The 12,389-nt window shown below is 46.2% G+C and overlaps 1 protein-coding gene across 3 annotated transcripts in view; it reads left to right on the forward strand.

Annotated features, from left to right (window-relative positions):
* Positions 1 to 2,352: 2,352 nt before the first annotated feature.
* Positions 2,353 to 12,389, forward strand: part of LRRCC1 (leucine rich repeat and coiled-coil centrosomal protein 1) — a 1,358,299-nt gene continuing 1,348,262 nt past the window's right edge. For all 3 annotated transcript variants that reach the window (XR_011278636.1, XM_069621288.1, XM_069621287.1), the window contains exon 1: positions 2,353 to 2,481. Coding sequence is in view for 2 of the 3 variants with exons in the window: in XM_069621288.1 (XP_069477389.1) it covers positions 2,366 to 2,481 (116 nt within the window). In the remaining variant the exon portion in view is untranslated. The remainder of the gene's footprint in view (positions 2,482 to 12,389) is intronic.

Below are 12,389 nucleotides of genomic sequence, written 5' to 3' on the forward strand. Positions count from 1 at the left end.
TTAAAAATGTCTATTTGCACAACTGGATTTGGTGCTGTCTTTTATCTGAGTCTTTTGAATCATATAACCTATACCGGTGGTTTAATTGGCTTTTTTAACCACAACTCAGACTAGACACGACTTGGAATGTAATCTTCTATCTTTGAATAATTGTACCCGTAACTTACATCTGTCGCCTTCACAGACTGTGCCTACAAAGCCATAATTTGAATGTAACTCTTATCATTAAACTTTGCACAGCGCCTAGAAACGCGGATCAGAGACAGCTTCATGCCTCACACAGAAACCACCTACGGGTCAAGAAAGCAATGTATAGGAAAGGTTTCAGTCCTACAATGACTGGCTAGTTTCCTCCCTCCGCCCATGTAAGTATGCCGTCTGCTAAACATTTGTAATCTTTGGGGCAACCTTGCCAGTGCATAGAAGCACGAAAAACAGCACGGAACCGCTGGATCGCCGAACATTCATTAAAATGCATTAACATTCCCCCATGTTGCAAGTTAAATAAAATCGAGGAAGGACCCACATTTTACGGTGATGCAGCGGATAACATCTGTTTCTTTAGCATATAAGTTACCCGACTCTCCCCCTGCCCCCAGCAACTGCACAGAGTTCATGGTACAACGTCCTTTCATCGCGTGATGTTTTTTCGCAGGGTTTTTTGTCGCAATTTTTTTTCGAAAAAACCCATCTAATTTTGGGGGGGGTTTAGTAAATTATATATATGGGGTGTGGGTGTTTGAGAATAAATACAAATTAAAGAAGATGGGGAATCGGGGGGAATCCCCCCAAAAATAATTTTTAAAAATCCCACGAAAAAACATCCAACGATGAAATGACATGGAACCATGATAGCAATTGTTGCAGGTGTCACCCTACTCCCCTGCCATTCCCCACTTGGGCATTCACTCTGTGACCCAAATGTCTTTGTCCTCGGCGCCTGGGCAAAACTCTAACACCAGACGCCCTGCGAACGAACAAACCCCAAACAGCTGAAAAAACACCCCCTAACCTTGTATATTCACCTCCTGTTTATCTTCTAATGCGGAGCACGACGTTTCTACCCCGCTGGAACGGAAACCCCTGTTCACTGGAACTCTGGCACTCCTGGTCTCTGGAACTCCTGGGCGCTGGAACCCTTCCTCGACTGCTATTTCCGTCACAAACAAAGGAACACCATACATGCCAACCCTCCCGATTTAGGCGGGAGACTCCCGATTTTTCGATTAAGAAGGTTGATATTTTTTATGTACTCCTGCCTAAATTAATTAAATCCCTAATGCAATCATATGGGGAAATTCCGGTCTCCCGCTGTCGCAAAATCTCCCTCCCAGGTGCTCGAGAATTTTGGCATGTATGCAACACGAAACAAAGGAGCAACACAAACAAGGAACCTGAGACAAAGAGGTCACCCCTTCGTGGCGATGCTCTTTATGTAGGAGTCCTCCCAGGCTGAGCCTTGACCCTAGGTCGCCCCACTTGCCCCCACAAACCCCCCTCTGCTGGGCATTGATTTGTGAGGCCCCGCCCCCTCCCCCAAACCCACCGTTTCCTGGCCCTTGCCAAGTGGGAGCATAGGCAGTAATGCTGGTCCCTGCCAAGGACCATTTTACCAAATGGTGCGGGAGCCCTGCATTCTTCAATGAACTTTAGGCAGACTACAAACTGCCAAGTCCTCACATAGTGTTGTAGCAGTCTCAATATGTATGCCTGTAACAAGTAAGACTTATTTAGCGCCACTATGCCCCCAGACAGATGTGCGCTCTATAAATCCAAATAAATAAATACAACTTCTATTTATGTACAGAAGATTCCATTATTCGCTTAAAAGAGTTTCTTACTGAATCACTATAATACATGTTTAAATTGTGGGCATTATGATGTTCCCATAATGCTCTATACATTTATGAAAATAGCCAGGATTGTGTTCTATGAAGAGATACTGTGTAGCTCAACCTAGCCAGGGCCACAGCCCCGCCCCTTAGAAGAGATGATAGTTCCCCCATTAAATTTGTTCCATTTCCCGCACTGAGTTTCTGTAATATAACTGATGTCACTATTAATACAATAAGGGAGCCACCACAAATTGCACCGAGGACCCGTCAAATCCTAGTGCTGGTGTCCTGTTCAAGCCCACTACCCAATCCAATCCACCTGTGAAATTCGCATGGAACTAGGACGCATCGCTTTTCACTTTGTAAACTCCCTCAGATAACTAGATTCCAGTTATTAAAATACGGATACAGCATAGACCGTAACCTGCGCTACACGTAGTATGACGTGTGTATCACGCGCGTCTGTTAAACGTGCGTTTTATAGAACGTAGTACGTAAGTCACGTGATGAGGACGCTGTTGCTAAGGCCAATGTCAATAGGAAATAGTCTCCACCCGTGGTGCAGTGCTTGTGCTCCAGTGCACAGGATGGAGGATGGAGATTCTGGTAGACAGGAGCTCACTTTCATGGACAGACACATCAAGAGGTGAGAACAAAGTAACTCCAGCAAGTATCCGGGCAGCATGCAAACTCCCGACATGTTTAACAGCAGCCTTTAGCTGATCGTGCCACAGCCGCATAATGTTTCAGAAAAGGAATGCATTATTCCGAATGATTCTTAACGGGGTTATAATTAGGTACGAATGAGTATTGTATTCTTGGAAGGATATGTTTTATTTCTCTGTTGCATGCCTGCCCACCCGCCCACCCCGAAATCTAGCGCCCTCAACCTGTCCCATGCAATCCGTTAGTAGTTGATCAAGTACTTCTTTTTTAATTTGCTTGTTGGGATTTGAAATATTTCATTTAAAATGGGAGAAACATCGCAACAAATCTCACAATGCAAAGAATAAAGGCACGATGTAATGCTCTACTAAACCTCATTGCACAGAGAATCGTAAAAGCTGTTGATGTCATAATTCCAGATTACAGCGTGTCCCAAAAGCACTCTGCTACTAAACACTGCAGGCAACACTTTAGGGTGCCCAGATTTAAAAAGTAAAAAACCGGCACAGAGCAACTAACAGAAAAGGTAGGACTAACTCTTAAAAGTCGCTGTCAAGCAAGGCACAAAACTCAAATAGCGGTTGGAGGAGAAGTGGGTTTAAGTGTTACTGTTCAAATAAACAAATATTATGATGAATGTATCACTATCTTAAATTGTACAATGCAGCATTTCTCCTGTGCGAGCTGTGCCTGCCAGCTATGAAGACCTACTATCAAATACCGGGACCACTGTAGTTTCCATGGGAAACATAATCTTGACAAAGGGGGACAGAGTTCCAATTTCTGGGACAGTTCCGGCAAAACCGGGACATATGGTCACCTACGCAACAGGCATGTCTCGGTTGCAAGAGTTTTGGCTATTATAGGCAGCCTTTCTATTGCCACCTATAATCCTAAACTATTGGCATTGGAGGTGAAGATGGTGTGGTGTCAGCTGGGACTGGCCTTCCCTGATTCCAGGAGGCTGGGCCTGGTGGAGTTTGTTGGTGGCATCACCAAATAAGGACAGACACGCAGCGTTGCTGGCTCACTCCCGACGTGCTCGTTTTGGCGGGAAGCTTTTTTATTGACTTATCTGCATTCTGACACTGGCACCTCAGATTGCCTCTGGCGCCTTTCCACTGGATGCCATATCCCTCCCCAACTTAAATGACAATTTCTTCTAGCCCATGCAGTGTTATTGTATGAGTATTTTACCCCAGTCATAAAGGACGGATTAGCTTTTTCTATAATGCGTAGGTCTTCTAGCTTGTTGAGCTCCTCTTCAACCGCTGCCCGTAGGTGAAATGGGGCCTTCGATGGCGGACTGCTTTTGGTTCAATGGTCTGATCAATTTGGAGTGTCACGGTTTGTTTTTTTAAGCAGCCAATGCCCCCCGAACAGCTTCGGGTGTTGTGTGATGATTTTGTCGACCTCCGGTTCTTGGAGTTGTAGGGAAAAAGGGGATGATTTTCAGTTTTTTTGCTTTTCTGCAACTTAGTAAGGTCTCAAGGCCGGCATCCACCATGTAGAACCTGGTTCTGCACGCTTCCCCATTGTACACAACGTCCGCTTTAAATTATCCTTTCACAGGAAGGGGGGTTTCACTCTTGTATGCATATAGGGGGGCGGTTTGGCTTTGGATGTCCATCATTTTTAGTTTACGAAGCAATATCACATTCACTGTTGCCCCAGTGTCAATCCCCACATTGGTGGGTGTGTTGCTCATAAGTACTGTGCATGTAGACTGGGATTTGCATGACTTCATCCTTGTTTTGCTATGTGACTCCACCGCAGAGATGAGATGCACTCTTTCGCTTCCTCGTTTGAGGTGTAAGACGTGATGCTCCCGGGATGATGCATCCTCGGAATCTACACTTGCCTCACTATCGCTGCTGTTGGTGCGTGTCCTTTTCTCAACTGTTCTTGCCTTGTCTTTGCAATTCGTTTGTCGCCCACTCCACTGTCTGGGTTGGTCACATGTACAGGTCTCCGGCTACTGGGTGGAACTGAAGCAGACCGAAGCAAAGTGATTCATCTTCCCACATTTCCGACACATGGCCCCAATGGCTAGGCAGGGTTCATTGCAGTGTCATGCACCTCCACACCATTTACATGCATGCTGGGGGCAGGGTATCCGTGTTGGCAGGACGGTGTTCCATCCTGGTGACCGTCCTTTGGTGTCCACAGCGGTGATGGCGGCAGAGTTTTGTTCTGCGTCGATCGGTAGGCGACTGATGGCAGTCTCCATCGGGACTACTTGGCAGTCAGTTCTCTCCCTCTGACGTCCCATTTCCAGAGTGTGGTCGATGGGAATGTTGCGTTCGGATAGAATGTCTCTCCGTAATTTCTCTGACGATATTCCGTGAATGACACGTCGCCTCACAGATAATTCTTCATTAGGGAATTTGCATTCTATTGCTAGTTAACGGATCATCAAGTGGAACTCATCAATGGACTTCAGTTGGCCTTTGTCTCGTTAGACTCAGTTGGAAGCGTTCATAGTAAGGATTTAGCTGTTGGCAGAAATTGCCATCGAGTACGATCCTCGCTGTTTGTTAGTCATCTTCTAGGCCTCTATTTGGAAGCGTGTTGAAAAGCTGCAAGGCGAGTGTGCCTAGGTTCAGCATTAGTACTGTGCATTTTTCTTCATCTGATGTGACTTTTGGGGATTTGAGGTGGAGGTCAAATTGCTGCAACCAGAGCTCCCACCAGATGGCTACTCGTTCAGCATATGGGGCAAAAGGTTTCATAAACGCCTTGCGCTGAGTCATGCCAGGTACTTCTGTCATGCCATAGGTTTGCTGGCCTGAGAAGTTCTTCCGCGGACCTGGCCCTACTGCGGCTGGTAGGTGGGGTTTGTTGTTCGTCTGCCATACAGTTCCGCTCTGGATGGCTGGCTGCCTCCTATTGCTTGCCTCACTGTGTGTACGCTCTAGCTGAGCACCGGGTGGGCCTGTGCGCGCTCTTGAACTGGACTCCCCACCCCCACTCCCCCCCTTGCTAGTGAGGTTGATGGCTCTGACTCTGTAATGGTGGGGTGCTGGTTATTGTTAAACGTTCCTCCTTGGCCCTTGTTTGAGTGACAGTGTTCGTAGTGGGCCCTTGTTGTTCAATAAGTGCACTTTAACTTTCCCTGCAGCGCTCGCATGTTGTGCATGTATATGTTTGAACAGTGCTGCAGGGCGCATATGTCAACCTCCGGGGTGGGGGCACTGCAGCAATGTGCCCCTTTTCCTTGCCTGCACAGGGGGTGCAGGCTACATCATTATCACAGCGGATTCGGCTCTCCTTCGCGGGAGCTAAAGCTCAGCAGCTTGTGATCCGTGTTGGGGAGAGCAACTGCAGGGCACGGTTGTGATGCTGGAAATGCTTTGGAGGGTCAGGGCCTCCCTGTCCTTGTTCTGTAGTCCTTTTTCTTGTATGATCTGTGTTATTTTCTGCCCAGAAGTTCATGAGGTACTCCTGGCAGTGCAGCTCTTCTTCTTTTTGGTTTGGTGAACAGACCCTTGGGATCCCCTTATGGCACCCATGGGTGGGGGTGCAACCCGGTACCCCTAGTGTATGTTTTTGGGCACCTGTGTGTGGCCCACAGAGCAGGGTATGGGCTGGTGGCAGCTCCATGCTGAATTTGACAGGTGCTCTGAGTATCCTCCATTTTGGGGATACCCAGGCCCTGCCACTGCCATTGGGATCAGTTGATTCCTGATGGAGACAAGATGTCCCCTGTGGCCTCTTGCTTTCTATTGCCCGTTACCTTGTTTTGCCGAAGTCCTGGGAAGCTCTGACTCTGTCCCTTCCCCCTGACTGACTGTTGGGTGGAAGTTCCATATATGGTATTGTGGGGAAGTCCAGGCCAGACTGGCTGGAGCCTTCCCAGTGACTGTATGTTGTGGGTATGCCCTTTGGGTGGACCTGGGTGAGTGGAGTGTGTCACCAATATACACTGCATGTTATGGGTGTCTGGTTTCTGGTATGTGACACAAAGACTGAGACAGCCCTGCCCGAAACTGGTATGAATGCAGTGTGGAGTGCTGAATGGCTGGGTGCTTGTTCCAATCCACATTCCATGTTGTGAGTGTCTGGATGGAGAAGAATGGCCTGAATGCACTGTGAGCCTGATTGGCTGGCGGCCTGCCTGCCTGAATGCCGTTCTGGATGATTGGTTGCCTGAGTGTGACCCAGCAGAGTGACTGCGAGACCAAACAGTATATCTGGGGACCTCTCACTGATGGAAATCGTTCACAAGCTGAAGTTGATACTTGATGCTTAACCTTGAAGCCCACTGGAAGAAGAATTGCTGCTGCTGTGCTACGCCAATCTGAAAGCTGCTGTGCCTTCAAGGAACTGATCCAAGAGAGGACCTGGCTAGGAGACCTCTCCCGAGTTACGAGGGACCATCGTGCACCAGCTAACCTTTGCCGAAGCACCCTGGAAGTCTGTCCTCGAAAGGCTGCAGACCGGAGGCTGGGACCGCAGCAGAAACACGAAGCGAAGCGCCCGGGCATTGAAGTCCATCACCGTCAACCACGATCATCGTCGACCGGGGCCGCAACGCTCCATTGCCTAAGAACACTTTGAACGAAGGACTCCCTCGCCCATCACCAACAACCTATTTGTCCCACCGGGAAAAAGTCAAGGCCGCTGACGTGCCAAGGAGAATCCGCCGGTGGGTTTCTCGCCACCTGAAGACCACAAAGACGGTGACGACCCGACACCCTTGATGGGCCAAAGTTCTTCAGTAACTCTGCGGCAACAAACTAGCATCGTCGAGGTGCCCTGCACATCTCATCTTCGCAGGACGTCCATGACTGATCGTCGACGAGCACAGCCAGGACCGAAGCTTCTGCCCGATGCAGTTGTTCACCTTTTCTTCGTGGGATCTCGACGATCTGTGACTCCTCCCTTAAAGGGTGTCGCTCAAGAAGGATCCGTCGATGACCCCAAGTCGAACTCTGCTATTCCAGGTACTTTAGGGCGGTAGAACTTTTATACAAGGAGGTAAGACTCTGTTTGACAATATATGGACTGGGCTTGTGGTATATCTTATTTACAGGTTGCCCAGGTGGGGGAAGGGGGAATCCTCACACAGAACTGTGCCCGACGGTAGGGGCCCAGTATTCTGCCAATTGTCTAAACCCTTGTTTTCCTCCTATGTCTATGGTTAATACCTTTTTGCTACATTGATTTGAGCTGTCTACAGTTGATGCATTTTAATGGAATCAGAGTAAGTGTGGTACCACATAGAAACTGTATATATTTACCATTTTAGAATTGTCAGAACACAACGTGTGTTACTGTGATAGTGTACATAATGTGAACCCTATTTATATAAAGACTGTTTTCACCAACGTAGTGTGTAGACATTCTTTTGTGGTTGCTTGGGGACTACCCTGTACTGAAGAACCAGTCTTCATCACCTCCTGAGAGCTAAGCCTTGATTGCTCGTCCTCTGCTACCAACAATAGAGAATCTTGGCTGGGATGCCCTGTGCCTTGACTCCACCACATGGGGAGCAGGAATACAGATACCCCGCTCCAGTCTTTACAATGGCTGACTGGGTTCGGGCTCTCCTCGTTGCCAGCGTAGTGCCACCTGGGACTGGCCTTCCCTGATTTCAGGAGACTGGGCTCGGTGGAGTTTGTTCGGGGCACTAATAAATACGTACAGACATGCAGTGTTACTGGCTCACGGCCGACTCTCTCCCGTTTTGGCGGTTTCAGCTTTTTTTATTAACTCATCTGCGTTCTGAGGCTGGCACATTAGAAGGCCTCCAGGGCCTTTCCTCTGGATGCCACAGATGTAAGTTAGATGGGTTAAACAGCCTGTGAGGGTTGTTTGGCTTTGTCCCCATCCATAGGCAGCCCATGAGCATCGTAGTCCCCATGGCCATTCCCACCCACTTCCTCTTGGGTTCTCCTTTCAGCTAGGTCTTTAATCCATTAACATCAAACGGAGGGCTTTTGTGGGACTGCCAGCGTTGTCTTTAAGCAGCCTTCTGAAAAGTTATGTGTTCAAAAATATTGTGACTGTTTACCTCGCTGATTTGTGGCTATGTAAGCGTACTGTAGCCCTTAACACAAATTGTTGTTCATTCAGAGAAGGGTGAGGTTGGATCGACTGACTTTTTTAAAATCATACTATTTTTAGCATTTCAGTTGCAGTTTATGGCCCAATGTGATAATTCAGAGAAATATTTAGTGGGACTGCAGGCTTCCTCTCTCATGGGGGCATCTTTTTATGTTTTGTGTATATGGTTTCTTTATTTAAACCTTACACAAACATATTAAACAAGTAAAAAGAGCAGAGAATAATTTGACAAATGCATCTAAAAAGACAAAAGAAAACAACATTACAGCGTAAAATGACCAGAGTCGTGGAAATCTGTCCTCCAGACAATAGTTAAGCCCAAAAAAGGTTGTAATTGAGTAGCCTGTATTGTGTTCGAAAAGGATAGAGATATTTTCATCTTGTTAACATTGTTTGCGGGCAGCATAATAACAGATGTTCCATCATTTCTATTACACCACAAGCATCACATAGTCTGCAGACCCTATTTTTTTCTTTCCATACCTTTCCTAGCACCCATAATCTCGGGGGTTGGGTCAAGATTTAGTTGTAATTGTAAACCTTTAATTCTACAGACCGGAAATAGAAATTTCTGTATAGATAGCTCAGGGTAGAAAAAGGTTTTATGGTCTTAAAAACATTCCAAAAGAGAGTGTAATTGGTCAGTCTTGCGTGTTCGAATCTAGTCCCTCGCTTCTACTGTTAATTTTTCTTTAGCAGGTTCCATGTCTAGTTTCTCTAAGGATCTATCCAGATCCAACAGCAGAGACTGACTTTTCCCTCACCCATGCAGAAAAATAAAGAGAGGAATTATCAAAATACAGTGAGGAGTGCTTCAGAAAAAGAGACTTTGCTTAAGGCAAGCAAATCTTTCTAAAAAAGGATACGATTTTATGCTTAAAGCATGCGTTCATAGACCATAAACCCAGCTCATGCCTGATAACAGGCACGGATACACCTTTGGAAGACCAAGAACATTACGCCAAATGAGGCTCTCCAGCTGATTCCAATTAGTTAAAGAGTAAATATCGATGTCATAAAGCGAGGCACAGAGCACCTTAGCTTTTATACTAAGTGATTGCTGGAAGGAGGGAGAATTTCCCCAGTTTAGAAATAAGTTACAGTTGTGCAGCAAAACCTTCAACATGTCTTCATCAGTCATTCTAAGTGGTCTTCTTTTGTTTGTTTGTTTGACAGCTGCAAATAGTGAAACCCAGGTGGATGTATTTTTCCACCCTGTCCAGTGGCACACCCTTCAATCTCTAAGTAAAGAGACATTTCTTGCTCTTACTTCCACTCTATAATCTTTTTTTTTTCTTCAGGGTCTTATTGCCTAGTCCATGAGCATCCATAAAGAGAACCAGTTTGTTCAAGGAGCGATGCAGGCCTATAGGAGTCTGGTCAAGAATGACCAGATCAGAGAGGTTTCTTCCCTATTCTGTTGATTTTCAATACCATGGACATCAAAAAACCATTGAGTGTCAATCCCCTTTCTGAAACCGGACTGGTTTGGATCAAACCAACAAATACCCCTAGTCCAGTCGTTTAGGGTCTCCAGTACAACAGCAGCAAAGATTTTTCTACTCGCATCAAGAAGGGCGATAGGCTTTTACCACCTAATTATCGGCCTATTGGCCGCCTTGTAAACGGGCTATGATTGCATTCATCCATGATTACGGAATTACCTTCCTTATGAGGATGTCTTGGAACAGAGTATATAGAATGTTAGCCCATAGGCCTGGTTCTCCCTTCATTATGTAATTAAAGATGTAGCCGGGGTCAGCCACCTTCGATGGATTGGCACTTATTGGATGTTCTACATGGACATTGTCCAAGACCAAACTACAACTCTCCGACCAACCCAAAAGGTACACACTCATAATTGCGTCCTTCCTGGAGGTATAGCCCGCCCATGTGTCTTGTCTATTCCAATTCCATAATTTGATTGACCTGGAGATTCTCTTGTTGCCCATGATTATCATTGAGGAGCTTCCATAATGCACCAGTATCTTTTTGCCTTCAAATTTGCAGAACCCTTCTCCCACTAGCTGCTATATTAGCACCTTCTGGCATTAAAAAATGTGCTTTCATTTTATTTTTTCCGTGTGATCACGTTCGCCCTCAATTTTCCTTCATAGTTCGTTCAGCTTCCATCTAAGCTCTGTTTTCATAGCCTGGATATCGCCATCATGCACTCAATAAAGTGATCTTTTTCTGGGAGACCCACATGGCTAGGATCCTACCACAAAGGATTTCGTATGGCCATCAATAAAATGAGCCACATTTCAAACAGAGAGAGTCTCCCTCGGCCATTGTATAGAGGATACCTCAAGACAGTCTTTTAAAACCCTATTAGATTTAGAAATCGTGACAGGTCACCAAATCGCTCTACTCCCAGAATTGAAGTTGATTGCATGCAAGTGTAAACCAGCATTTTATGTGTGTTTTTTTTTTAAATATATATATATAAAGCGCCCTGGTTTCATGTTTTCTGTGTTATTTGGGCCATTCTCACTTCCCGTGGTGAAGAGCACAGAAGAAGTAGCCAGGGGACTTGGTATGCTCCACCTACGGGGGGGGGCTTTCACGAGGCTGGGGAGTTTTGGGAATTATTCCTGTCAAGAGGCCCCTGCAAGATAGCGGCTTGTGGGCAGCCCGTAATTGTATATTGTTATGTATTGCTTGATTAGCCCAGAAGGAATGTTGTGATGTCACGTGGAGTGTTGGTCCCCGAATGTCAGAATGTGTGGGTGAAGGTTCTATCGCAGGCAGTTGGTGATCCCCTGCCTGGGTGATGGGCTGTCAGTGTTATTGTCCTACTAGTAACTTATATGTAACTTAAGTAACTGCTTGTAAAGTATCTTGAAGTGCTGGTAATAAACTATACAAGTCTACCCAAGAAAGCTGGAGGTCACATCTTTACATTGGCGACGAGCTGGTCTTTCAAAGAAGGATCTTCGCGTGGAAAAGCTGGTAAATCTACTGCGGGTGCAGGAAGAAGGACAACACTGCCCCCAAATCAAGTAAGGCCCATCACCCGGGGCAGCAAAAAGGGGGAGGAAGAGCGCCCCTAATTGGAGGGATAGGCTATTAAAGTGACGAGTGAATTCAAAAACCAAACATAGGTGCTGCCTCCCCAAATGCTTCCTACAACCCCTCACTACCTCACTATAAACACCTTGTGGCTATTAAAGCGGACCCATACCCCCTGAAATACTATGAAGGCGTTACCTCCTTAAATGCTAAACACCACTACATGGGCACAGCTCCCTCGGCCCACACACTGGAGGCGCTACCTCCCAAAAATCATGGCAAGACATTCCACACGTGGCACATCACACACGCAACGCACCGGGAGCGTTACCTCTCAAAACCATGTTGACACCCGCACACATATACCGTGCATAGTGTGAGCTCTACCCATCACCCAACTTCACTGACTCTCTCACCATACACCATGTTAACATTACTATGACAAAAACAGTCAGATTAAAACCATATGCATTGACACCTACTAAATGCATGACCATACGTTTTGATGTAAATACATTAAATTAAGATCAAACACATTTAGAATTCCTAAAAGTTCATAGCCCGACAGAGGCTCCTCTGCAAAAGCTAGTAGTCTATGTTGCTTTCATGCAACCTAAAATTGCTGCAGATCCTCAATAGGTTAATGCTAGCAAACTACACACGCACACTCCAAACATCTGTGCACTTGTAGCAAACCCATACACTGCAGCTAAGAATCCATGTTGCCATAGGGCAACCTAATAACAGAAATTGCATTCTAATCCTATTCCGTCCTACAATTCCTCAAATTGGTTATAACTAATATTG

Source organism: Ambystoma mexicanum, chromosome 5q, assembly GCF_040938575.1.
Source record: "Ambystoma mexicanum isolate Mex_15411 chromosome 5q, UKY_AmexF1_1, whole genome shotgun sequence".
Taxonomy (NCBI): Eukaryota; Metazoa; Chordata; class Amphibia; order Caudata; family Ambystomatidae; genus Ambystoma; species Ambystoma mexicanum.